The 27,476-nt window shown below is 56.8% G+C and overlaps 1 protein-coding gene across 2 annotated transcripts; it reads left to right on the plus strand.

Moving 5' to 3' along the window:
- LOC117640915 (nuclear hormone receptor FTZ-F1 beta) lies at positions 1-27,467 on the plus strand. Of its 2 annotated transcripts, none has more exons than XM_034377935.1 (16): positions 1-147; positions 17,436-17,565; positions 17,653-17,932; positions 18,025-18,201; positions 18,285-18,514; positions 18,599-18,713; positions 18,815-19,085; positions 19,194-19,351; positions 19,432-19,543; positions 19,640-20,144; positions 20,258-20,379; positions 20,474-20,657; positions 20,762-21,014; positions 21,106-21,260; positions 22,373-22,488; positions 22,568-27,467. In XM_034377935.1, the coding sequence occupies exons 3-15, from the start codon at positions 17,659-17,661 to the stop codon at positions 22,460-22,462; spliced, it is 2,646 nt and encodes an 881-aa protein (XP_034233826.1). In that variant the 5' UTR covers positions 1-147; positions 17,436-17,565; positions 17,653-17,658; the 3' UTR covers positions 22,463-22,488; positions 22,568-27,467. The 2 variants fall into 2 exon arrangements, with proteins under 2 accessions (XP_034233826.1, XP_034233825.1); XM_034377934.1 differs by having other exon boundaries at positions 2-147; positions 18,279-18,514.
- Positions 27,468-27,476: the final 9 nt, after the last annotated feature.

Below are 27,476 nucleotides of genomic sequence, written 5' to 3' on the forward strand. Positions count from 1 at the left end.
TCTCAAAGGCAGTTGTTGTTGTTTTCGTTTGTGTGCGGTAACGGTTGTTGTGTTGTTAAAAGATTTCTTGGTCTTGGCGTTTGCTGCCAAACTTGGTGCCTCATCATCGATAAACTGATCACCCAGTCCCTGCATTGCTTTTCCCAGGTCAGTGATGCATCACTCTGGCAATCAACATCGTCCAGAGCTGAGATACGCGATGGTCCCACACCGGCCGTTACATGACAGCGGCAGTAGGGCCGATCCTTCGTCCACTTTCAGCCACCAATCTGCCAAAAACCATTTGTCGTCGTGTCTACGACGATATATTGCCTAACTTCTCCATCGACTCGTTTCTAAACTATCTACGCCCCATTCGCCGTTGGTCGGTTTTAGTTTTGACAGCGTGTTTTGTAGGTTAAGGTTTGATGTCTTTCTTTTCATGGAACAATGGCGTCCCGTGAAATTCTCAAATCCAATCGAACCCGAAAGATAAATTTCAGACGTTGGAATGAAAGTCGGGTCCACACGGGCATTAGTTTTGCACTGACCGCGTCTGAAAATATTGAGTCAGTCGAAAGGGTGTGCAAGGAAAAAATGGGTCCGAGACGACTCATTTTGATTTTGAATTGTTGCTGTTCATTTCTTATGGAAAGACCTTCGCACTTTGAAATGATGAGGGAAGCCCCCTCTCCCTCCCCCCTTTTCTTGATCCGCTCCTGCTCATGTCCAGTGGGAGATGAGAGCCGCCCCCTCCCCTCCCCTGTCCCTTTTTGCCTGATGGAACCAGAACCAGGCAGGCTCAGGGCAGGCCCAGGGCTGGCCCCTGGCCCCGCTTGAGCGCTTGCGCCCCTCTGGATCGAGTTCTGCCTCCACACGGCCGCGCTGTGCTGCCGCGTGCTGCCGCGCCGTACGGTGCCCTGGCGGTGCCGTGCGTCCCGTTACCTTGTCCGCCTGCTGGCTGATTCCGAACAGTGCCTTTCGTCTGTCACGCTGTCTCTGTCGCGCTCGTGGGGCGTTCCGTTCGGCGTTCCGTCCGGGACACGAGCAGACAGAGCGACACGGTACTGTTCGGAATCGCAGCTGGGCTCCCCCTGCCTCCCTTTCCCTCTCGGCGCAGAACCTGGAGAAAAATGTCCCCGGAGCGCCGCGCCTATGCCGGGACTTGGGGCCTTGCCCTAAGGGGCGGCAGCGGGCACAAGCCTTCCCCCGCACCTTCGGTCTCGGCCTCTCGGCTCGCTGGACCTTCCTCGAGAAAATGAACTGACGGAGGTACGCGGACGGACAGTCTTGAACGAAACCGCGCCGCGAACTCCAACATTTCGCGGAGACGCTGCTTGCTGCCTGCGGCCATGACGTGACGAACCGTGCCCCGCGCCAGGCCGCCAGCTCATGGCGCATGGCTGCGCAGTCTGCGCATGGCGCGCTGGTTCATGACGCACACGGCATGACCCCCATGGATGGCGTGGATGGCCGGCCCCCCATGGCACGGCCCCCTCGGCCCCCTCGGCCCCGCGGCGCGGTGGGGCGTGGCGGCCAGCACGGCCAGCGACGCGACCTTCCAGCAAGGACTGCCAAGGACTGACAAGGACGTGGCGTGGCGTCCGCGCGCCACGGCCCGGCTCGGCCCGGCTCGGCCCGGCTCGGCCCCAAGCAGCGCCACACATGCCTGGATCGGCCCGGACCGGCCCCAAGCAGCGCCACACATGCCTGGATCGGCCCGGACCGGCCCCGCGCGCCACCATGGCCTGGTCGGCCGGCCGCCCTCGCAGCCCAAGGACGCGGCTGACGCGGCCAGCCTCATCGGCGCCTTCATTTGCCTGCTCTCCGCCCACGCCGCGCCACGCCACGCCGGCCAGGCGCTGATTGGGCGAACGCGAGCCGTGGACACTGCGGTTCGGACCGCGGACACACGCCGCCGGCAAAAGTGGCCCGCCTTCGCCTCGCTTGCCTTCGCGCTGCTCGCGCAGAGGACCAGGCCTATTGCGCGTCGGCCGTGGACCTCGGCGGACCGCGGCCACGGCCGCCGGCAGAGTGGCCAGCCATTCGCCTCGCTTGCCTTCGCGCTGCTCGCGCAGAGGACCCCTCCGCCTCGGCGGCCTCGGCGGCCTCGGCCCGGCCGCCGGGCAGGTAGGCAGCACGCCCAGTGCCTGCTCAGGAGGGTTGCCTACCCGAGGAGGTACGGCGCGCGGGCCAGGCGGCACTGCGTTGCACTGCGTCGAGGTGGTGTCGCCGCGGCGCCGGTTGGCCGTTTGCTGCAGTGCCCTGGCAGTGCCACGGCAGGCAAGACCGCGTCACCACCGGCAGCGAGTCCTCGTGAGCAAAGGGCTTAGTCAGGGGGCTTATTCCAAACCGAACGAACCCCTGCACCTCGCAGCCCTGCGCATGGCCCTGCGGCCCGTGAGGCGGGGTGCCCGTGCTTGCCCGTGGGTGCGAGGGAGACGGTGCGACGAACACCCTGCGGGGGTTGGGCCCGTGGGCCACGCACCCCCGTCCTGGAACCGGCCAACCGGCCCGTCACCCTGCCGTGAGTCACCGCACATGCGGGCTCTGCGCCGTGCGCGCCGTGCCCCTGGAGGCCCCAAAGGCCCTGCTGCCGGTGAATCCCGCACGGACCGCGCCGCCACGAGACGGTGCACTGTGCTCCACACCGCACGCCGCCGCACGCTGCTGGGGTCTGGGGCGGTCTGGGGTCGGTGAACCCATTTAACGCAGGTATCGTAAAAGTGCTCGATGCTCGGAGGGGGACCTTTTGTCCCCGTGACCAAAACGTTCCCCTTTCCGAATCAACTCGGGGCCCGGTCGGAAGCTGTGCCTCCAGCTGTATTCTTCCCGCTCCTTTGCGCTGAAAGCTCAAGCGACGGTCTGCGCATTGCAGTACGCACCGCACTTCGAATGACTCGCCCGACATCCTTCAGATCTGATGGCGGAGGAAATGCCCTGGCAACAAGGGCAAGGCCTCCCGTGCCTCCCTCTGCTCACCCGCGTTCATCTGAGTTCTACTCGGTTGGCTTGCCCAATAAAATCCTCACGTTTACGGCTGTCCGTTTCTCCCACGGTTTGCCCAGTTGGTTTCGTTATTCATTCATTGGCGCTTTTTTTCTTTACGGTGGAGGGCTCCTCGAACCGCCGCCTCCACGCGCGGTTGGGCGAACCCCGGGCCGGATTTGGCACCTGAATCGACGGGGCCGACGGGGCAGTCCACGCGGCCACGCGGCCGGTCATCGTCGAGTTGCTTCCTTTCGCACTTGGACAAAGACGGAGGGCGCCGCGACGCCGCGACGCGCGGAGTGGCGTTGCTGAGTCGCGGGGAGCCGGGCAGGCGAGCAGGCAGTCAGCCGGACAGGCGGGCGGGCCGCCGTGCGGTGGGGTCGAGTGAGAGGGGCCGAGGGGCGCGGCGGGCGGGCGGGCGGGGCGCGGCGGGGCGCGGCGGGCACGGCGGGGCGACGCGGTGCGGCGGCCAGTCGCCAGTCAGTGCGCTACGCTGCGCTCAGCTCAGCGAGTGTGCCGGTCGGAGTCGGAGCCAGCCCGGGCGTAGCGCGTAGCCTGCCTCCACTGCGAGCAGCGCGGAGCAGCGCGGAGCAGCCGCCGGGACGGATCGGCACGGAGTCGCCTCGCGCCTCGCCTCGCCTCGCCAGGATCGGGATTGGGACGCGGGAGGGAAGGAGCAGCAGGAGCAGCCGGACGCGTGGAGCGGCGTCGCGACGCCTGGCCGTCTGTCTGTCCGTCCGCTCGCCGGCCTAGCCAGTCCGCCTGCCTTGGCCTGCCTGGGTTCATCGTCCTGGCCGCCAGGCCGCCAGGCAGCAGCGTGCAACAGTGCGCCGCCTCTACAAGGACCTGCAAGGGCCTGCAAGGACGAGGCGTGTCGTCGCGTGTCAGTGCGCGTGTGTGTGTGTGTGCAGTGAACCCAAGAGGATTACCTTTGTGTTTTTGGATTACGACTTCTGCATCGGATGAGGATGGCCAGCTCCACAGGCAAGTCCTGCAACAAGTAGTATGGTGCGCCTCGCCCCCCCTCCCGTCCGAGCGCGACCGGGAGTGACCAGACGGGGCAAGGCACTGGCCTGGCCCGGCCGGGCCGGGCCTCCGTCGCGTGGCATTGAACTTGAGTCGCTAATCGGTTTGTGCCTCGGCGCTGCTTGGCTGCTTGAGCCCGGCGGCCTGGCTCGGCTTGAGCGCGGCTTGGGCAGCTCTGCATTCGCTGCAGGCAGATTCCGAACGCCTCGTCGCTCTGTCTCCCTCGCACCCCTGCGAGCCTGCGGGACACCCCGTGTGTGCGAGAGAGACAGCGCGGGGCTGCAGGCCGGGCGGCCTGGCGGTCGAGTCACTTTGGCGGGTCATTCACAGCGGACGGAAGGCAGGCCGGGGGCTGCAGGGCGTGCGTTCGTGCGTGTGGCGTGCTCGGTCCACGCAGGGCCGACCTGGCCGACCTGGCCGAGGGCCCGCCTGGCCTTGGAGGGGCCGTCCACAGGCCGCAGTGCGGGGCGGGGCGGGGCGAATCGTAACGGGTTACGACCCCCTCCCCGTCCGCTTGCGTCCGCTGCACGCGGCCACGCCTTTTGCTAGGATGCGTCGAGGTCGGGTCGGTTTCCTCCTCGCCGGAGTTTGGTCCTCGCGGAGATGCAGGCGGCACTCGGCCCGAGTTCGCTTCCATTCACATTGTCGCGGACCCGCCGTGCCACCGCGTGGAACTGGTCGCCAGAGTATTCCTCCGCTCCAGGGTGTTGGGTTTTACACAGTCCCGAGATTACACATCCCAAAATTAAGGAGAGCGCAATTGCACAAATTGATAAAGCGGGTGACCTGTTCGGATGCGCGTCGCTCGCCAGCATGTGGTGGTGCAACCACTTACTTCTCGTGGTGGCTCTCTAAAGTGATGCGCGACGAAATGAAACACCGCTTTAACGGAGGTCCACGCAGATCAGTCTACACATGCCTGCCCGGCACCCGGCAGCCACCGTACCGATTCCGAGAGTAGTTGTCGTCACTCTGTCTCTCTCGCACTCATAAATCGTCGCGTGCAGACGCGCGCGAAACAGCGACGGGAATGGCCCTCAGTCTGCCGGCGCGGCTGAATCGTCCATGGACTGCCGTGGACCAGTCCAGCCAGCCAGCCTGCGGAGCCTGCGGTTCGAGCACGGCGCTCAGTAAGGACGGCCATGTCTCGTTTTGCAGTGCAGGCGGGCATGTGTCGGGCCCGAAACGGCATACGATCATGTGTGGTCTAGCCCTTAATGGTAATGGCAGCGTAGGCAAGCCCGCCACACGGAGCGTCGTGGAGCGCCGGGCGGCTGCCTACCCCGCAGGCTGAAGGGGGCGTGGCACAGTGGGCCAGAAGACCGGTGGAGGCGGACAAAACTCCAGACGCGCTTTTGAGCTCCAGAGTCGCTAATGGGACTCGAACCGATTGTGACCCCACCAATGGATTCCTCGTTCGGAAGAGCAATCCATTGGTGGGGTCACACGTTCGGTTCGAGTCCTGTTTAGCGACTCTGGAGCTCAAAACGCGTCTGGAGTTTTGTCCACCTCCGCCGGTCTTCTGGCCCACTGGGCCGATAGTCGCCGAGCCGCGTCGGCCCGCGTGGTCATCGCCGGTGATGCATTTCCAGTGTGGTGCAGCGACATCGCCGCCCACGCCAGCAGTGCGCTGAGCGGATTTGCCGCACTCCAGTGCCCGCCTGGGCGGCTCTGGGTCGCGATTCCGCCCAGTGTACACGCACACCCGAAAACGTGTGCTCCGCTGGTGCCGAGAGACGAGGAGACTTCCATGGTTCCAGTGTCGTAGTTAATGAAAATGACGCCAGGCCCAACATTGACAAGAGGTGGTGCACGTCCTGCGGATCGCCACGAAGGGCGGTAGCAAGGCGGTAGCAAGGCGGTAGCACGGCGGTGCGTCACTGCCCGGTGAATCATGCCCTGCCGCCCCGACCCTACCGACCGACCGGCTGACGCCGGCTTGGCCCTCGGCTTGGCCCTCGGCTTGGCCCTCGGCTTGGCCCTCGGCTTGGCCCTCGGCTTGGCCCTCGGCTTGGCCCTCGGCGGCACCGAGCGGCACCGCGGCCCCCGACGTATCGAATGTCATTCCTGCTCTCTGCAGAAGGCAGCGCCCCCCGACGGCGGCCAGCCCCGCGGAGGGGTAATCCTTTTAGCGTAAGACGAGATGCGAAAACACGGCGCATTTTCTCCAACACTGTCGAGCACGGCCGGGCGGCCTTCCCCGCGGCACAAGGGTGACCGTGACCATGCTGCGCGCGGCCGCGCTGACGCGCCAGGGGGTTGGCGTGGTTGGCGCTGCGGGTCGGGGTTCGAACACCGGTGCGGTGGCCCGACCTTTTTTTTGCGCTGGAGTCTGCTGGCGCTGCCGGCCCCGGGGCGAGTGACGTGGGTGACGTGTCGCCGAGTGACGCATCCCCGACGCAGGAACACGCCGAGCCGCGCCGAGCCGCGAAGCCCCAGCGCGGCCGGGCCGAACGGCCGAACGAGCGCACGCAGGGGTCGAGTCATTGGTGCAGCGCGGCACATCCTTTCTTCGGAAAATGATTAAAACGACGGCCCCCCTTCCCCTTCGCCAACTGCTCTCTTGCACGAACCCACACTCACGCAACACACACACAGACGCGCGCGCCGCCACGTCGTGCCCCGGCTAACGGTACATGATGGGTTAACGCTTCGCTTCGAAGAAGAAGTGCGTGTTCTCGCACTCCCGCTCCCATTCATTCATTCTCCATTTCTCTCTCTCTCTCTCTCTCTCTCTCTGTTTTGCGGCGTCATCTCCTTCAGCTTCATCGTCTCGATGGCCGCGGATTTGAATCGGCGGCCCGCCTTTTAGCGTTGCCCTGCGCGGCGTGGCGCGCAAAGCCCCCTCCCCCTCCCCTTCCCAACCGGCTTGACCTTTTAGAGGACGTCGGCCGGGACGCGGCGCGGTGGCGGTGTAGGGGCCGGGCCCTGGGCCGGGCCGGGCCGAGCCGAGCCGGCCGGGTAGTATCAGTAGGTGCTGGAGCGTACCAGCAGCAGCGAGCAGCGGACCCGCCGCACCCGCCGCACCCGCCGCCCAGGACGGCCACTCCAGTTCCCCGTCCCTCTCGCTCCCACTCGCCCCCTCTCGCCCCCTCTCGCCCCCTCTCGCCCCCTCTCGCTCCCACTCGCCCCCTCTCGCTCCCTCTCGCCCCCTCTCGCCCCCTCTCGCTCCCTCTCGCTCCCTCTCGCCCCCTCTCGCTCCCTCTCGCTCCCTCTCGCCCCCCCCCTCTCGCCCCCCTCTCGCTCCCTCTCGCCCCCTCTCGCCCCCTCTCGCCCTCCCCTCTCGCCCCTCTCGCCCCCTCTCGCCCCCTCTCGCTCCCTCTCGCTCCCTCTCGCCCCCTCTCGCTCCCTCTCGCTCCCTCTCGCTCCCACTCGCGGAGCCTCACCGAGTCACTCGCGGTGCTACTCGCGGAACCAGAGCCTGAGTCTGTGCAATAGTAACGGGGCCTGGACCCACGCAACTGGCCTCGCGCCCCTCGCGGCGCCGCTCCGCCTGCAGACTGATTCCGCTCAGCATCAGGGGGCGATCGCCCCCTGTGAGATTCCCAAAACGCCTGATAGTAGGCAACCAGCATCACATGCCCCTGTAGGTAGGCAAAATATACACAATCGACCCCCCTCTCGAAAGCTCCTTAAACCGCGCCTGGGTGCGGGGTGGTTGCCTACCAGCATTGCAGCCATTGCTGCCGCACCTGTGGTCCCCGCTGAATGGCCGGACGCCCCTTGAACTCGTTCGGCGCTGCGCCGCGCTGCGCGTATGCTGAGCGGGCACTTCGGGCAGGTTGCCGTTGAGTCTGGCCGGCCGTGCCGTGTGTGTATACCGGCCGCGGCGCGCCCCGCCCCGCCCCGCCCCGCCACGGCGCGACGTCGAGAGTGCAGCGACCTTCGCGAGCGGAGGCAGGCCGCGCGGGCGGCCTGGCGGCCTGGCGGGCGGAGGGGCAGCCGGCCGGGCCCGAGCGAGTCGAGTCGTTTGAGCCTGACGAGTGCGGATGATGCGTGGGGCCTGGCCGCGGGGCCGCCGGGGGGCCGCTTGACAATGCGACGCAGAAGCCGCCGCGCCTCGCCCGCCCGACCTAGGCCCTCTCCGCCCCCTCCCTCAAGACGTGGGGGTGGTCTCGGTCTCAGCGGGGTGTGAACACTGCTCGCGGCGTGACCCTTGGCTCCCCTGCCTCCCCTGGCCTGCCCCAACCGAGCGCGCCGCACCGCAGGGCCGGGCCGGGCCGGGGGATGCTGAGGGGTGGCCTGGCCGGCCGGAGGAGACCCCGGGGCGGGGCGGGGCGGGGGCCCAAGGCTAGGGGCGCTCGGCTGCGGCTCGCCACACTCACCGCCGCACTGTTTTGGAACTGGGAAATGCACTCGGTGCGATAAGTGTCGGCGGCCTTGGTGCGGTGCCGCGGTGCCGCGGTCTGGACCGCCCCGGCGCGGCGTGACCTTGGCCCGGGCTGCCGTGCTGGCGTAGTGGGCCGCCGGGCCGGCCATCCCGGCCATCCCGATCGCCCGTCGCAAAGGTGATAGTGGTCGCCCCAAGGCGCGGCGCGCGCCTCGTGTTCCCGATGTCCGTCCGCGGTCCGCGTCGACACCGTCGACACCTGATACGGCCGTGGCGCGGCCGTAGACCGTAGGGCGTAGCTGTGGGGCGCGGGCCGTCGCGGACCTGGTCAAGGGCACCGCCGTGGCACCGCGGCCGGACTAATGTGAACGGCCGCCGCATCACGTGTCGGCCGTGGCGGTCGCCGCGCTGCGCTCGCACCTTCTATTCCGCGGCGTTCCGCGGCCAGAATGAGAAGCGGCCGGACTGTCGCGTCGTCGCTTTACGGACGCGGTCGTTGCCTCCTGTTTTCCAGGTGAGAAGGCAGCGGGATCGCGGCGCTCGGCTCGGCAAATGGTGCGAAGGCAAGCAGAACTAAAAGAGGTTGCGCGCCTCGCCTCGCGCCTCGCCCCGCCTCGCCTTGCGGCCCGCGCAGGCCTGCGAGTGCGTCATGGCGGTGCGTGTGTCAGCGCGTGTGCGGATGCGTTCGCCGCGTGCGTGCGCTGTGCCACGGCTGTGCGCGCTGATTGCCCGCTGCGGTTTTATACAGGTCTGCGCGCCAGATGATGCAAGCCCTGCTGTGCCCGGCTCGGCTCGGGTAGGCTGCTGGCGGCCTGGCGGCGGCAAGCAGGCCGTTGCCGAAAGGGCCTCGCCGCGGTGGTGGCGGCCATGGCGGCGGCCAGGGTTATTCACCTGCAGCAGGCCGCCGAGCCGCGCGTCCCGCGTCGCTGCGAAAGCTGCGTCCTGCTTGGTGTGTCGAGCAGTGACCTTGGGCGTGGGCCTGATTGGTGGGGAGGGGTGAGGACGCCCTCTGGACCGCGAAGCGCGAAGCGAGCAGGAGCGAGGCGGTGGCGCGGCGGGTACTGCCGATGGGCTTCACCGAGTGCCCGCCCCGCTACCCCGGACAAAGGTATCACACACACACACACGTACACACACGCACACTGACTCACTCTCGCACACACACGCTCACACAAACACAAACACTGAGCCCCTTGGCCGGTTCCAAGCCTTCCAGGCCCACTTCAGCCTGATGGGTGGTCCTTCATCGGCGGGGCGGGGCGGGGCGGGGCTGGACGGAGCAGTCGACCCGAGTCGACCTGGAGAAGGCACGCCAAAAAGAGAGGCGCTGGCCCGGCCAAGCCGGCCAAGCCGGCCAAGCCCACGGCCCACGGCCGGGAGGTGTACCAAAGCAAGGCATGCACCGGCGTGGCCGCCGTGGTCGGGCCGCGCGGGGCCTGCCCAGGGCCTGCCGCGCCGAGTAGGGGGTCAACACCCTGGGAGTGGAGCCTCGGCAAGGCAAAGGCTCGCGGCACGGCCCGGCCGCCAGCCAGCCGCCAGCCAGGCCGCGGCTCGGCTCAGCCCGACGCGCAACGGCTGGCAACGCCGCGGTACGAGTACGGGTACCCCGCCGACTCCCCCGCCCCCTGGGCCCCCTGGCCATGCCCGTAGCCCCCCTGGGCCCCATGAGCGGGGCGGCGCGGGGCGGGCGGGCCCACCGCAACGCAGCCCCCCAAAGACGTTCGCGCGAGGTTTCTGCGGGCGCCGCCGCGCCGCCCGGAGCGCCTGTGGACCCCAGGGTAGGCAACCCTGGAGCGGCGGTGCGGCGCGGCGCGCGTGGTGGCCTACCCAGCCGGGCGCTAGCGCGTCCCTGTTTCCCCTTAAACTGCTCCTAAGAAGAATGAGATATGGATACAGAGAACTGATAAGAAATTCTCTTGGCGGTAAAACCGCACTCGCGGTCTGCATCGCCACCAGCAGCGGTACTCATTCCTGAGTCCTTGGCCCATGTTCTGTTGGTCCCCGCCAACGGGGACGCGTCCCGGCGGTCCTGGAGCAGGCAGTGACGGCCGGCGCGGCGACGACGGGCCGCCGTGGCGCGTGCCCCCGAGCCCCGAGACAGACGATAAGGGGACGGCCTTGGCGATAGCGCCGTCTCAAGGCTGGCGCGAGGCTGGCGGGCCTGGAAGAGGGCCGCCGTGAGGCCCGCTTGAGGAGAACGACGGAACATGTGAAATCCCGTTCAAGAGGCGGAGGCGGGGGAGATCCTCGCCGTGATGTGCTTTGGCTCCTCGACGGCGAGGTGCGGCGCGGCCACGTGGCGTCCTCCACGAGAGGCGGCCTTGCCAGCGGTTGCCATCCCAGAAAGTCTGGACCGGCGGTGACTTCGGTGCGCCGGAAAGTGGTTCATGAACCTCGCGAAGCACGTGGCCAAGGGCTAGGTGGAGGCCGCCGGCCTGCGCCGAGCCCTGCGCCCTGCGCCCCTTGGGTGTGGCCGCTGCCTGGCCGTGGCGGCGTGGCGGTGGACGCGCGCCGCGCCGCCAGCTATTTCTGGCGAAATATTATGTGAGAGTGAGACAGATATCCCCGCCTGCTGCGCGCCGCCCCCGCCGCCACCCGCGCACCCTTGCTTGCTCGGCTACTCGGGCCCAAGGGCACGTGGAGGGTGGCTGAGGGTGGCCCAGCCTCTGTGCGGCAGTGACCGTACGCAAGGTCGTTACGTCTCTCCCTCTCTCTCCGCCTCCCTCTCCCTCCCTCCGAGTCGCCTCCCCCGAGTGCCGCCGAATGATTACCCTGCCGAAACATTTGCTGAACTGTAACCAAGCGGCGCGCGGCGGGGGGCGCTCGTTTAGCGCGCAACCGCGCGTACGGGGAAAAGCGGGGAAAAGGGTTGAGGTTGTATATGGCCCAACCTGTGTGCCTCTCTCTTTCTCTCTCTCTCTCTCCTCTTCTCTCTCTCTCTCTCTCTCTCTCTCTCTGAAGATAGAGAGAGCCTTTTTAGGGCCTACGGCAGCGTTTCTCAACCTTTTTCGGTTCGCGACCCCAAATTTGTAGCGAAAAATTTCCGCGACCCCCAGGAAAAATTTCGCGACCCCACGCGACCCCTCCTTTAGCATGCCTTGGATACAAAGTGCATAATCCACCTTAGTTTGGAAGCAGTATTGCAGCAAAAAAGATCAAAACGGTCACAAAATTTTTTGAAAAATCGTGTTTTGGGGCCCACTTTAAGCATCCACTGCGTCTAATCCGAGGCGGTATTTCGTCCTCCCTCAGCGGGCAATTGGTCTTTGGGCCTTCCTTTAGCATGCCTTTGTTACGGAGTGCGATTATCTGCCTTAGTTTGGGAGCAGTATTGCCGCAAAGTTGATCAATACACGATTTTTCAGACATTTGTGACCGTTTTGATCAAATTTGCGGCAATACTGCTCCCAAAACCAAAGGGAGATAATCGCACTCCGTAACAAAGGGATGCTAAAAAAAGGTCTAAAGACCAATTGCCCGTTGAGGGGAAAACGAAATACCGCCTCGGATCAGACCCGCCTAAAGTCGGCCCAAAAAAACGATTTTTCAGACATTAGTGACCGTTTTGATCAACTTAAAATTGTTCCCGCCAGTGCTCGGCGTGTGGGCCAGCTGGGAAACCGCCGCCACCCCAAGCGACCCCAGTTACCTCGCCGCGACCCCTCGAAAATTTTTCGCGAACCGCTGGCCTACGGCCCCGAGTCCCCGCTGCCGCGGTGCACGTGGTGTAGCGTCCAGGCCAAAGTTCTTCTCTCTCGAAGTAAAAGGGCGAGGCAATTGTCCTTTCGCCCCCCCCCCCTCTTTTTCTGGATCCGCGCTTGGATTACCACCACACTGTATGCGGCGGGGACGGGCGTGTTGAGGCTCTGCTCGCGGCGCTCCAGTTGTGGCAACGCTCGCATGCACGCACACTGTACGACGACGGTCAGCCGCTTGAGGCAGCCGGTCCGACCAGCGCTTGGGTGCATTGCGGTGCATTGCGGTGCACTGCGGGCCGCGTTGGGCAACGTATCCGCGGCCTGCATGGCGACCCTAGAGGCGAGGCACGTTGGTGGCGTTGGAGTGTCGCGCTGTCACTGGCTGTGATGTCCCGCCAGTTCAGTCCGCGGGCCTGTCGGGCCTGTCGGGCCTGTCGGGCAAGGGCGCCGAAGGGAAGGATCCTCCTGGCGCTCGTCAAGGCCGTCGTTGTTGTCAGTCCGCGCGGCACGCGCAGTGCGCGCTGCGCGCCGTGTCGCCGCTGCAGCCGCCTGCATATGAACGTCACTGCAGCTGCTACCCACTCCCCTCCCCCATCCCCGCGTGGTCTAGTTCAAAACGGTTCGCCGCCGTGTCGCAACACGCCGCGGCCAGCCAGTAGCGCACGTACTCTGGAAAACACTTCGGACGAAACGGGTTGCACGGCGTCTCGTTCGAGAGAGAGAAGATAAACGAGAGCCTTTCACACTTGAGGCATATTTACGTCCTTTTTTTTGCCCGCGAGCTGCGCACCGTTAGTTGGATTCTTGGTCTCTGTGCTACAGTGTACGGACAGGCGCGATGGCCTGGGAACAACGCGGGGCCCTTGCCGGCTTGCCGCGGCCCGTGTGCGAGTATTGGGGCGGCTTGGCTTCGTTTCCGGCCGAAGTCCGAAGTCGTCGACAGGGACGTGACCCGCCGTCGCCCTCCGTCGCCCTCCGTCACCCTGCGCAGGGCGCTTCCGAACGGCGCCTTCGTCGCTCTGTCTCTCTCGCACCCCTGCGGAACGCGCCAAGAGTGCGAGGGAGACAGAGCGACGGAAGGGCAGTTCGGAGTGAGCCTTGCTGCACCGCGCCGTCCGCGCCGTCCGCGCCACGCGACGATCGAAGACGGTATTGAATTATTCCCGGTCGGCTTGCCCCTGGCTTGCCCGGAGTGCGAGGAGGACAAGATATGCAAGTCGGAGTGTCCGTCTGATCGCCGCACCGCCACGCCCCGCCCCGCCACGCCCCGCCACGCCCCCCCCCCGCGCACCTCGCAGACGGGCCGGCCGGCCGGGGAAGTGTGTACGACGAGTGACCTTGGCCTATCCGTTCCGTTCCAAGATTTAAGGCGTCTCGTTGGATGCGACGGCACATGGTGGACGGCCTTGGACCGCCCCGCCCCGCGCCGCCCCGCCCCTCCACACCCACGGCACAAAGCGCGTCTCCCGCTTTGATGAATCGCGAGAGAACGAAACAAGGCGAAGCCGTGCGGAGCAAACAAACTGCCACGACACTGTTTGGCGAGCGGGCCAGGCGGCCTGGCGGCCTGGCCACATTGCCGCGTGTTTATTATTTCCTCCGGCGGTGGAAAATTAAAGGCGCTCTTCCGTCAGTGTGTGTGAGTGTGTGATAGCGGCCGTTGCGGCCGTTATCGCCGCGGTGGATGTCCTCGGCGTGTCCTTGCCCCTTCTCCCCGTCTCCCCAGCCTTCGCGCCAGCCTTTGCGCCAGCCTTCCTGTCCGACGACCGGCGAGGTGGCGGTCAGTGGCGGGAGGGGGGCGGGGCGGGTACCAATTGTCGCCCACGGGCCCAGCCGGGGCCAGCCTTGCCGCCGACCTTGGGCGACCTTGGCAGAGCGGTGCCACAGCCTTGGAGCCTTGCCGTGCAGTCGGAGCGTGGGTGTCGCTGTGCACCTGCACCCGCCGCATCCGCCGGCCTCTCGAAAAACACGTCCGATCTCTTTTCATTTTACCTCCTTCTCTCTCTCTCTCTCTGAATTAATTTCGAGCGCATCAGTGGAAATAAGGGGGGCGGGGGTGGCACGCGCCGCGACCCCGTGCGTGACGGGGCGTGAAGCGCGGCGATGTCACGCTCCGTTCGTCGTCACACACGTGCGGGCCGTCGTCGCGGACGCCGTCGAGGACCCCGTCGTCGCGGCGGCGGGGCGGCGCGGCCGCGCTGCAGCGGCCCGACAGGTGCAGCGTGCAGGCGCCGAAGGGAGGGACGGCGGCCTAAAAATACCGCGGCGCGCTGCAGCAAGGAAGGGCCGGGCCGGCGGCCACGAGGGCGGCCACGAGGGCGGCCAGCCCGCCAAGGGCGTATTCGAACCACGGCGTGGCCGGGCGTGGCGCGCCATGTCGTGTCGGATCCACGGCGCGGACAGGCAGCCAGCCAGCCAGGCGTCGCGCATTGAAAATAATTGTCTGAACCGCCCCCGCGCCGCGATGTGCCGCGCCGCCCGGACTCCCCGCGGGGCCTCGCTAATGAGCGTGGCGGGGCGGGCCGGGGCGGGCCGGGGCGGGGCAGTGCGCACCGCGTGATTTGATCGTCGACCCGGCCCGGCCGTTCGTTGTTCGTTCGCGCCCCCGCGATGGAAAAGGGCGCGGCGGCGTTGGCAGCTTGGCGGCGTCCTTCTTGTGCACCTCGACGCCAGCCAGCCAGCGGGGCCGCCGGGCCGTGCCGTGCTGCGCTGCGCGAGGCTAAAGAGCTTCGCGGCGTGGAGGGAGGCGCGGCCGGCGTGGCGCGGCGCGGGGCCAATGACCGACCTCTGCGTGCCGCCGTGCCGTGCCGCGCCGCGCCGCGCTCCGTCGAGGGGCATTGCGCGGCCCCGCGGCCCCGCGCGGCAGACGGCAGACGCACCTGTAGGCCCGATTTGGCCCTGCCTGTCCTATTGCATTGCATTGCCCACGGTGAGCGTGCACTACGCGCGCTGCGATTTGGCACCCGCACCGCTGGGGCGTGCTGGGCGTGCTGGGGCGCTGCGGACCCATTCCGAGGAATCGTCTCGGCGCTCTGTCTCTGTCGCACTCATGGCGCGCGAAAGACATGACGACGAGACGACGCTTCGGCTCCCGCCACTGCGGCCACTGCGTGGTTCGGCCGGCGGTGGCGCGTCCCGTCCCCGCTGACTCATAACCCCGTAACGATCGCTTCTGCGAAAGTCAGCCCGGCCCGGCCGGCCCGGCCAGCCGTGGACTGGACCGGGTACTAGAGGCCGCGCGGGACGGCGGCGGCTCGGCGGCGCAGAAACCAGAGACTGACAACGGGACAGCAACGTGGGCCTACCTCTCTCGGCGTTTTCTTTTGTCGTGTTCTTTAGATTCCACCCCTACTTAGGCGGTGGCTTGAGCCGGCTTGTGCCCTCTGCCTCCACGCTGCTTGGCCTGCTTGGTGTGCCCGTGACGCCGCGCTCGCCCTTGCCGCCCTTGCCGCCACCCCACCATTCCCTTATCGGCGACCCATCTACGCCCCGCCGCGCCGCGCCCCGCCCTGCCCCGCCCCTGCTCATTTGATACCCGTTTCTCCAGGCCGCCCCGCCTGCCGCCTCCTACCCCTAATGCTTTTGTCCTCTGATGGCCTGGTCGTCCCTCCAAGGTGGCCTCCTCCTCTCCCTTCCAACAGCACGCCACCGCCCGAAAGGGCTAGAGCCCCCCCCACGGCTTCGCCGGGACTGCGCATGGGAGTGCCTACCCTCCCGGCGCCGTTCGGGTTGCTAGCGGCGTAGGCGGTCTCTTGTCGTGACCCCTGCAGAACGATGCTGGTTGCTCTGTCTCGCATCCCCTCAGGACGCTCCACGAGTGCGAGAGAGGCAGAGCGACGGAGCGCCGTTTTGGCATAATCCTGCTGCCGGTGCACGTACCGCTCACCACCTCGCGACCTATCCTACTTCGCGGCGTTCCAGCGCGCGTCTCCTCGTCGAACGGACGGCCTCGGCGTGTGCGCCGCCCTCCCCGCCGTGTTCCACCCCGTGGCAACCCGCGGCACCCCGCAGGCCCGCGGCCGGCCTACCCCAACTCGCGGCCACCACGCCCTCGGCACCCTCGGCACCCTCGGCCGCGCCCGTCCATCTGGGCCTTGACGGGCGAGGGCTTGACCAGCGCGGCGTGGACCAAGGACGCCGTATACAGTGCCGCGGTGGGCTGGACGGGCTGGACCCCGGCGCTGGGGGTCTCGGGGCGGGTGTGAAGGTCGCGGCGAGGGCCGAGGGTGGGGCGTTGGTGGGGCGCAGGGGCGCGGAGGCGGAGACGGGGACCTTGAGGGGATATTGGTTTCCCCCGGGGATGGCCCGCGCTACGCTGCTACGCGCTGCCGTTCACCTTGGTTTAAGGTTGGCGCGGGGCGGCGCGGCCCGGCCGGGTACTGTCCGCTTGGAAATGTCGGCGGCGTTGGCTGCGCTTGTTCGTGTCGCCGTGCGCCCTGCCCGCCTGCCTGCCCGCCTGCCTGCCGCGCGCACTCGCGGTTTATTGTGATTGACTCGGACTCGGCGGCGCAGGCGCAGCCTGACCGCCAGGGCGGCCAGGGCGGCCAGGGCCCGGGTTCAAGCGCGCCGCGGCCGCGCCGTCGGTTTATCGGAACTGCGGCTGTCCTGCAGCACCTCGCGGTATGGCCAGAGTCCCGCAGCCTGCAGTGCAGCACGCGGCGCAGGCTGCAGCAGGCGAGAGGCACCGCGCATTATTTTTAGCCGGCTGGCTCGGCTGGGCTCGGCTGCGGCCCGCTCGACTCTGACTCGCCGGCTCGCTGCACTGCGCTGCATTGCTCTGCACCGCACTGCACCGCACTGCACCGCACTGCACCGCACTGCACCGCGCCCCAAGGCTACCCTGCGGGAAACACAGGCCGTCGTCGGGCTGCCTCGGCCCCCAGGCCGGCCGGCCGGGGTGAATGGAGGGCGAGGGCTCACGAGGCGAGGGCCGCCCCGGCCCCGGCAGACCCGACCGCCACCCTCTTCACCTTGGCGCCGCCCAAGGCTCCGCCGCGCCATCTTTTCGACCTTTCGAGTCCTTTCCTTTTGATTGGTTCGTCGGCCCGGCTGGCACCCCTCGGCCGTTCTGTGGACGCGGCCCCTCGTCGCCGTGCTCGCCGCTCGCCGCGAGAAATGGGAGACGCGCGGCGTGAGCGGCAGCGGCACGCACCTGCCGCCCTCCGTCAAGCGGCGGTGCCAGCGCCAGTTTACGCGGCGCGGCCAGGCGCGGCCCAAAACCCCAAACGGCGCGCCGCGGCGCCCCCGCCCCGCCCCGCCCCGCCCCGCCCGATGGAGCGCGGCCAGGCACGACACCGCGGCGTGGTTGACGCGGTGCCACGCGACTGCCAGCCTCTAGCGTGTAGTTTGAGTCCTCGTTTCAGTTCTTGCTGTTGTTGCGTGTGTGCTGATTCAGCGCCTCTGTGTTGCAGTTGACTGAGGTGCCCATGGATAGCAGCGCGGGACTGCACCCCCGCGGCCCCGCCGCCCCCGCCGCCCCCGCCGCAGCAGCCAGTCCTCCCCAGGGACCGCCCTCCAGATGATACGCTGTCCGCTAGCCTGGTGAGTGTCCCGTTCTCTTCTTTCCCTTTTCCTTTTGTTACGTGCCTTTCGAGTTTTGTACTAATTCGCCGCCGCCCCTTTCCCCAGCTTGCGATGAGTGGGGTGGGCCCGTGGAGTGGGGCTCGCCCCCCGAAGTCCTCACCGGAGCAGGCCCACCACTCGTCCTCGTCCGCGTCCCCGTCCCCATCACCCTCCCCCGTCCCCGCCGAGACGTCCACGTCGGTGTCCTCGGTCAAAGTGCCCCCGGACACGGGGCAGGCGGGGGGCTCGCCGTCGCCCGGGGCTCCCCAGGGGACGTGCCTGGTGGCGTCGGGGCCCGTGACGGTGACGACCATACCGGGGCCCGGGCCGGCCATCGGTACCAATGGTAAGACGCGGCGCAAACAAAGACAGACAGACAAAGACGAAGCGGCCTCCTGGGTGTCGTGCTCATCTTGTTGTGGTCGCTCTGTCCTGCAGGAAAGAAGTACTTCCCCCTCCCCGCGACATGCAACGGGAGCATCGTGTCGGGGCAAGGCAAGTGCAGCGTGCTGGTCGGGGGCTCGGAGAGGAGCTCGGAGAGGAGCTCGGAGAGGATGGTGGAGGACGACGACGTGACGGAGTCCGACAACGAAGTCAGCAAGATTCATTTTAGTGGTATGTATCGGTTTGAGGCATTTTCAGTGTACCTCGGGGCTCGGTGGCATGTGAAACTTACCTGTGGTGCGTCGCAGTCGCAGGTGTCAACATGCGCCTCAAGAAGAAGCACGACTTGATGTCCACAGAGGACTCCCAGGACGCCATTGTGAAGGAGGAGCCGGTGAGGCCCATGTCGTGGGAGGGCGAATTGTCCGACACTGAAATGATGCAGGAAGACACTTCGATGGAGGGAGTGCAGGTGTCAGTTGTACATAACGCAGACACATTGTCGGACGAAAAGCCTCTGCCACTCAAGTTTGGCCAAAGTGTGGTAAGTGGCATTGTTGTTGTTACTTCTCAAGTTTTTTTACTACTTTGTAGTAACATTGATTCATAACTTTTGTTGTATTTTTAGATGGATTATGTGAGGAAGCCTAACAGTAGTAGTTCACAAAATGCAGGACGACCGCAGCCATCCTCACTAGCTTCGGGAGCAACGGAATTGCCACTGTTGGTTGGCAAATTACTAGGTTCGATAGCTTAGACAAACATCCATGTGTACATTACACCACTTTTGGGCGCAAATAATGGTATTTATCTTTCTCAATTCAATGTGTTGCTTTCTTTGCAGGCGGTGGCAGTTGTTATAGCCCTGTGCTGCCTCATAGGCCACTGGGAAGTGTAGGGAAACAAGTCCCACCCAACCCCAGTCCTGATTCAGCAATTCATTCAGCTTATTCCTACTCATCGCCAACTCAGTCTCCTGTCACTTCAAGACATAGCTCCAGCCATGGATTGCCTTCATCTGGCTTTTCCTCTCCCTACACGCCATCTCTATCACGAAATAATTCAGATGCCTCACAGTACGGAGGAAGCCAACACAGTAGCTGTTATAGTCAGAGGTAAGAACCAAATACAAAGCAGAATAATTGGAATGACAATATAACTTGTTCCCACTCTTTAAAAGCAATTCTATGTGAAAATAAATTGTGTTTTGTCTTTGCTTGCAGTTACTCGTCAGTATCAGTTTCCCCCACGCAATTCTCTCCCACTCATTCTCCCATCCAAGGCAGGCATATGTATGCTGTCGGTTTCCCTTCCCCTGTCCTCAACAGAGGTGGTGCTAGTGATTTTAATGGAAATGGATCTCCCTTGCAAGGAGTTTCAGGTAAGTGCTTTGCTCTGTTTTTGTGTTTAAATTTCAGTCTTATGTTTTTCAAAGTTTAATAACTTCCTGTAATTGTTTAGATGATCGAGACGGTGCATATTTGGATGAGAAAATGTCTGCTTTGGCTGCAGACCTTGTTCACCACTCTGGTTTGAATGCGCCTGGTATTTCAAGGCAACAATTAATCAATAGGTTTGTAAGATTTATGTAATTAATTGATCTTTTTTTAAAAATTAGCCTGTCTTATCATACTCAATTCTTGTTTTCTTGTTTCCTTTGGTATTGCAGTCCATGTCCAATTTGTGGAGATAAAATCTCAGGCTTTCACTATGGAATTTTCTCATGTGAGAGCTGTAAGGGCTTTTTCAAAAGGACAGTTCAGAATCGTAAGAATTATGTTTGCATGCGAGGCTCCACATGCCCAGTCACCATAGCTACTCGCAAGAAATGTCCAGCTTGCCGGTTTGAGAAGTGTTTGCGAAAGGGGATGAAGCTGGAGGCAATCAGGGAAGACCGTACTCGTGGCGGCCGCAGCACATATCAGATCTCTTACACTCTTCCCGCTGGGCTCGTGCCTCCCGATGGTGCTAGCACGCCTCCCAGTGGCAGTGCAGGCAGTGGTAATCCTAGCAGCTCCAACGGTGGGGGAACAAGCAGTAGCAATGGTTCATCTCACTCTAAGTTTACGAGTCATGGATCACCTGGAGACTTCCAGGTCAAGCTTGAAGTTCCAGACCATGGGCATGTGCCACCAGTGACTTCTCATCGGAGAGCCATCCCACCTTTATTAGAGGTAATTTTCGCATGTTAGCTTCCAAATTTTGTCTCCAGCACATGGGAGTTTCCTATCCTTACCACCGTCCAATTTTTCCTGCTTGAAATAAATTTCGTATTGCTTTGATACAGGAAATCATGGAAGTAGAAAGATTCTGGCTCTGCAATGATCAAGAAACGCAACATAAAATGGGAAACGGCTCCCAGGCATCACATAGCGCACATCATCAAGGATTTTCATCATCCCCTAAAAGGTTCAATGTTGCCCCATCATTATTTCAAGTCTTTCCAAATTGCTTTATGGAGTTCTTGATTACTTAATCTTGTTATTTGTCTTTGTTTTAACAGTTCTAGTAGCTCAAATGCTCATCCCACAGCAACTGCAACTAATAGCAGTGGCAGTAGCAGCAGCAGTAGTAGCAGCAGCAGTGTTGAGGCATCAAATTTGTCAAACCTAACAGAAATTGCCGATGATAGATTATATAAAATTGTCAAGTGGTGTAAAAACTTACCTGTTTTTAAAAATATTTCTGTGAGTAATACAGTAATGCATTAATGCATAGTAACTGATCTTTGTTCTGTGTTTGGGAGTGCTTGTTTTTTCAATCTTTCATTGATTATTTATCTTGTTCTCAGGTTGATGACCAAATTGCTCTCCTTCTCAATGCGTGGTGTGAGCTTTTATTATTGTCATGCTGTTTCCGATCAATGAGAACCCCTGGAGAAATTCGAGTGGGTCATGGAAAGTCAATCAGTTTAGCACAAGCTCAAGACCTTGGTCTAAGGCCCTGCATTGAGCGCATGTTAAACTTTACAGAGCACCTTAGACGTCTTCGAGTTGATGAATATGAATATGTGGCAATGAAAGTGATTGTGCTTGTGACTTCTGGTACGCATTTTTTAAAATTCATGTTTTTATTCAATTTTGTCATTTTTTAATCTTTAAAAAAGTCTTTTAAACATGTTTCTTTAAATTTCAGATGTGAGTGATCTCTCTGAACCTGAGAAGGTGAGAGCCTCACAAGAAAAAGCTTTGCAAGCATTGCAACAATACACATCAGATCATTACCCGGACATTCCATCCAAGTTTGGTGAACTTCTTTTGCGTATTCCAGATCTGCAGCGTACATGTCAGGTAACTTATCATCTTTGGTTAATTTTGAAATTTTAGATGCCTGTCCTGTTGTATTTTTCCTCCCTACAAAAAAATTAATTAACAATCTGCTACTGTTGGAATCTGTATGATTCTTTGTTTCCTGGATGTTTCTCTGCTTGTTCTTCTCCTCTGCGTTTAGCAGCATTTTGTATTCTCTAGATACTAAAAGAAAGGACCAAGTCAACCTTGTGGCTATCTAGGAATTGTATTGACAATTTATGTACCGATGCCTGTCACATTCCGGCAGTTATTTAGGAAACAAATAAAACGGCCATGGAGCTGTGTTTGTTGTATTTATATATTGCTTTCATTGTAGTTTTTGGTGCTTTATTTACAAATAGGTTTAATTTAGTAAGTTAGCAACCAAGCTTCAACCTTTGTTATTTGAATGAAATTTTCGTTCCTATACCAGCCTTACTTTGCTTTGATTGGTGCTTTGTTCAGTCAGATGTTCAGTAAATCTTACGCTCTCTTTTTTTCGTGTTCTTGCCCCTTCTTCTCTTAAGCTGGCGGCTCCAAGGATGGTCAGTATTGTAGACACTTTGTGGTTTTTCCTTGTTTTGAAGGCATTGTAGAAGGTAGATCAGAATACTCAGCATGTTTGGCACGTTGTAGTGGCTACATAATTTTAAACTGGGCTAAACCATCAATTTTTTTAATGTCAGCTTTATTTTGAACCATAACCAAAATTTTCAGGATTAGTCAAAGGATTTTTTCTAAATTCTGAACATAATTCAATTATGAATCCAAACATCTGTGTAATTTTTAGGAAAGTAACAGTTGCCTCTTTTGCCTGTTACAACTTTACCATGTTATCTAACAACTAATGCCAGTATTATTCAAAGTATTAGTATGAACACAATGATTGATAATTACTTTTGAAAGTTTACGCAGTAAACAAACATTTAGTTGCTTTATATGTTTTGCCTATTGTTGTGCCTAATCTAGTGTGTATATTGTCCCTCTATTTTCCTAGACCCATAATCTGTAATCCTTAAGCACCTTACCCTTCAACAAGTACTACCAAAATTTGTTCACTATTCCTACTTTCCGTAGGGTGTTTCTATCATGAGCAAATCATCTTGTTTCAGGTTGGCAAGGAGATACTTTCAATAATGAATGAAGAAAGAGAAGGGCCAAGCTTTCATTTACTTATGGAGTTACTTGGAGGTGATCATTAACAGTGCCACATTTCACCTTGTTTCAGGTAAGGGTAGTATACTTAAAAAAAGTATATTTAGCTGCATCAGCCATATTTATATGCCATCTTGATTTTTATTCCACAGATGCATTAGCGTGCCTTCCATTTGTACAGAATTAGTCTCTGAACCAAGCAAAAATGTGGACTGTGTTAGTTGCACCATTTATAGTGGAAGAACTACAATGAGTTACTCTCATCAAAGTTTTTATCCCAGTGAGATGTGTGGTGATGTGTACTTTTATGCCACCTTCATTTGGTGTTCAATCAACATCCACTCTCAATTTCTCACTGGGTGTCACTGTGCCATCTAGTTTGGATTCGCTGAAAGATATGTGCATAAATCAAATGCATCAAGTGCATTGAAGTTTTGAAGTTGACTTTAACAATCTTTTTTGTGACTTGGTGTTTTGTTTTTAAAAATGTGAGCACTGAACTATATTTTCCTTATGACGTATTTAAACTCCTATCATCCTTTTGATGTTTTTAAAGTGCTGATCTAAACAGCCGCAAGATTCATTTGGAGAAAGATGATTTGAATTGGATCTGTCAATGTACCTTTGACATGAGATTGATCATGCATTTTTTAAAATAATATTTGCAATTGCTACTAAAGAAAAGAAAATTGATCTCATTATTGCAACTACTCTGAATGAAAACTGGCACCTCTTGAAAATTTTGATTTGTTCATATATTTTGTATTTTAAGTAAGAATAATCAATTAACTCTGATCCCTCTGTATCCCGCTTTCACCATTTTGTGATATGTTATGACTGCATATCACAAATTGTTTCTGTTTTTGAAAATTTTGTCTTTATAAAAATGTATTTATGTATACAATTTAACTGCAACAAGACTGGCAACCTAACTTCTAGGTGCTACTTCTGCGAGTGATTCTTCCTCATGGATCGATACGACTTGTGATTAGAGCATCTGCCAATGTTTCTGATAACTTTTGGCATTATTTATACCCCTAAATCTGTGGGTGTTGGATATGAATGGCATACTCAAAGCAGAGGGTCACAATGCATTGTTATGCCCCTAAAATAGTAATGTTATATTCTTTTTGTTTTATTTATTGACTATAGTTTAGTTACCATTTTCATGGTAGAAGCCATGGTTGTGCCACTGTTCATGCCAATACTGATGAGCAGGAGTAAGCTGCTGTAGTGAGTTTTTAACTGGGGAACCGGCAGATGACTGAAACGATGCTCTCTCATCTTGTGCTCCGCAAACTACCATGTTACGTTACAAGCAGGTTAACCTGGATCTGATGACTGTAGAAATTTCAATTGACTCTACTGTGGCTACAAGACAAAGCCACAATCTTATTAAACAGATTGTTTGACCTGCTGTTTCACGGTGCCAGCCGCTGAAATCCCTCTTACCCACTTAGCTTATGCACCAAGGGTGCAGGGGCCTGTCCACAAAGCATCACATTTGATCCCTTAAGCAGGGTTGAGTCATCAGACTCTTTACTTCCAGTAAGATAATGATGTACTTACATTCAAGGAAACTTGTGAGAAATTGAGAAAAGACTTACACACAGCTGTGTGGTGCATCAGAATCCATAATATATAGTATTTCGTTTTTTTAAGTGTGTCCATTGTGTGCTTGAGAGTGCTTAAACTAGAAATTTTTAATGATCCTTTTTCACTTTTTGTACATGAGTAACCGTTTTCTAAGTGATCAAGAGGTTTTTTTGTTGGTTTCTTTTTATATGTTTTGTACATTGTGTTTAAAATCAAAACTTGAAACTTTTCATTGTTGCATATGTAAGTATATAAATCTTTCTGGTGTAATATAAATTGCCTTTAAAAGGCTGCTTCTTTAAGATAATATATTATGAACAAGTTGTAAGAAATATTTGCAACTGCCTGTCTTTAATATCCTGACTATATCTTGAATTATTGAAATTTTTAAAGTAATATTTTATTTGTAAATGCTAATTTGATGATGAATCTAGTAATTGATGAGTTGACTTACTTGGGCAGCTCTGAAAATCAAAATATGTTTTCAGTGCTGACAGTATTATTGTAAGTTTTTGTATTAATACATGAACAATGATGTCAAACTTCATTTATGGCTTTTGAAACCATTCTGTGACATGACTTTCAAAGAAACTCTTTAGGTTGTAGTTTAAATGATCAAAGTTTATGAATGCGGAAAGCCATAGGATGAAGTTAAGGAAAAAGTGACTACTATAATCGACGTACAGTACTACACTTTTTCTCCAGTTAAAAATGACTTGCTAATCTATGTGAATATACTTAAGGTTGTCTTACACACTTTAGTTGTTTCACAATGCCTATGTTTCAATGAGTGGCATGTCAAATAGCACAATCTTGCTGTAACCTTGCCTTATCTTCATCTAAGTAAGTTGTACTGTTTAGTAGTTGCAGATATTGGCAGTGTACATTGCCAAGATAGTTATGTTTTGCCATAAATGTCATGGGTACAAAATTTGGTGGTCCTACCTGGTAGTATTGCTATCCTGAATATTGTTAGTTAAAAGGATCTTTTCTTTGGGTAAATGTGATTGGTTCTCGTTATGTTTTAAATTGCTTTATGTTTTATCCCTTTTTCCACGTTAACTAAAAAAAAGAAAAGACCCAAAATCAAAACAATTTCAGAAATTCTTGTTGAAATTTGTAAGTGCTGTTTTTGAACCATGTATTTGTACTGCCTCTTCCCCCCATATTTGTGACTTTTGTAAGATTTTTTAAAAAATGTTCATGTTTCAAGTTTTTCAGTGTTACTGCCATTTTATTGATCTCTGTGAAAGGTATAGAATTCATGTTCTTCCAAGAGCTGATGGTGGTTAACTCTTCAAAATTTTGCTTCTTAAAATACTGCGCCCTGTTTGTTATAAATTGACAAACTAGCACTGTTTGTAGGACAATTTTAAACTTCCAATCTGATCGACTGATGATCAACTGCCTTTATGATGATCAAAATTTAGTAAAGCTTTTCTTCAAGGCTCTTGAAAGCTTCATGATTATTAGAAGTTGGAATTCAGAGTTCCTAGTCCAATGGCTAATCTGTATGCAGGTGTATGAGCATTCCCTCAATAATGTCACTTTCATTGTTTTCATCGTTGTTTCATAGGACAGTGAGAGATTTAGGATGACAGAACAGTTCCTTGTTGTGTCAGGGCCATCTTTCATAGACAGCCTATTTTTAGATGAATATTCTGACACCTATGTTTTGGTTCCTTTTGTGTGATAAGCACCAAGAAATTCTTCGACTAAATTGTGTACTACTTTTATACATTTTACCATTTGTATTTTCTTAATGAAAAATTTCATAGTTTTGCCGTTTGTTGCTCACCTCTTTTGACTGATAATGGAAAGATTTGAATGTTGGACAACGCTGTTCAAAGCTCTTATTAAAAGCAGCAATTGTTTCTGGTGCCTTGCTTTTTAAAATTAGATTTTCATTAAGTCTGTGTCATTTGTAATCAGTGGTTACTTGGTTCTCCAATCGTTCTTGAATGACACTTTACAGTTCTTTGTGATAAAATACTTCTCATTGGTAGGTTATTCAATCTATAATACTTTCTTGGAGTTTGGAATCTTACCCACATGTTGATGTTGAACTTGCTTTGTGCAACAGTTAAATTTGTGACTGTTTACTTGATGAGCCTGGTTAAAAATTATTTTTTATTCCAAATGGAAGCTTTTTGTTATAAATTTGGCAAAACTATGTGGTTATTTGAAAGCATTGATATTGCTGTCACCTTTAACATTGACAATCATCCTTAACATACCATGAGAAAGAATATTCATGGTGCAAACTTTCTTTCTCTCTTGTACTATATCACTTAATGACATCTATTAAATTTATTTTACATGCAAAGACAAAGACATTCACTAACAAGATTTGATTTGTCTATGGTGTATTCAGAAGAAATTGATTATTTCTCTTCTTTAAGAAAGCCATAAACTTTCAGCTGTGATCTCAGGACTTGTCTGACTTGTTATCTCATGCATGGTGACATGTAGCAGTCTATCAGGGAAGCTAAACCTTGTCCATCCAACAGCAAAACCTGGCTGAATATCTCTTGTTACCAAGGATCATTAGCAGGCCAACGATTTGTATGTTGCCTGCAAGCTTTCTTTCTAAACAGCGATATTATTGTTCAAGACTTTTGATTTTATGAAAGAAGCACATTAGGGTGCACTTATGTACATCTATGATACAAATCTGTCTACAAAGATATCATAAAACATTTCTATTGTAAAGCACAATACTATATGCAATGAAACTCATCCAGAAACACCCAAAGTGCCAAAACATCAGATTTTAATCTGAACTGTCCTCTCTGGTTGATATAAATGTAACTTCTGTACTTTAAAATTAAATTATTAAGGAAAATTCTCTTACAGTCTGAAGACTGGTCTCTTTTAATATCTTCTTTTTTGTAAATTTGGTTTTAGAAGATACATATAGTCTTTTCAAGTGCACCTGAGAGGACAAAAGGAACAACTGGCTTTTGACTGGTTTTGTAAGCAATGTTCACTCTGCTCTCTAACAGCAGTCAAAGTGAATGGTACTCAGACTGATACAAAATTTATTGTGAATATATTTATATAAACATATAGAAAGGAATTTATAAAATATCTACAAGGAACAATATATCTTTAAAAAAGACTATTAGTGCATATGATAATGTATGTGCATTTCATATGATATTGTTGTAGAGTACTTAGAAGATAGTTTACAAGACTATAGCTGCAAAGTTTTAAGTTAAATTTGTACTTTACTCCAGTTCTTTATTGTTACAAAAAATGTTTGTTTTGATTGTGTTATTATTTTTGACATTCCCATAATCAGAGTGCAATTAATGGTAGAGTGAGAAACCAATCTTTGTTTTGTTTTTTAATTGTTTTACATTTATTTTGCTGCAGCAGTCCGGTGTCAACATTGTTCTTTACAGTATTTGATTCTGTGTACATTAATAATTAAAAACAACTACAATCTGGAAAGTCTCACTT

Source organism: Thrips palmi, unplaced genomic scaffold, assembly GCF_012932325.1.
Source record: "Thrips palmi isolate BJ-2018 unplaced genomic scaffold, TpBJ-2018v1 HiC_scaffold_15, whole genome shotgun sequence".
Taxonomy (NCBI): domain Eukaryota; kingdom Metazoa; phylum Arthropoda; class Insecta; order Thysanoptera; family Thripidae; genus Thrips; species Thrips palmi.

Excerpts from the sequence above, each read along its gene's own strand:
- LOC117640915 (XM_034377934.1), top strand. The coding sequence starts at position 17,659 with ATGAGTGGGGTGGGCCCGTGGAGTGGGGCTCGCCCCCCGAAGTCCTCA. Across the intron at positions 18,714-18,814 it reads GTTGGTTGGCAAATTACTAG|GCGGTGGCAGTTGTTATAGC; the intron begins GTTCGATAGCTT and ends CTTTCTTTGCAG. Across the intron at positions 20,145-20,257 it reads CCATCCCACCTTTATTAGAG|GAAATCATGGAAGTAGAAAG; the intron begins GTAATTTTCGCA and ends GCTTTGATACAG.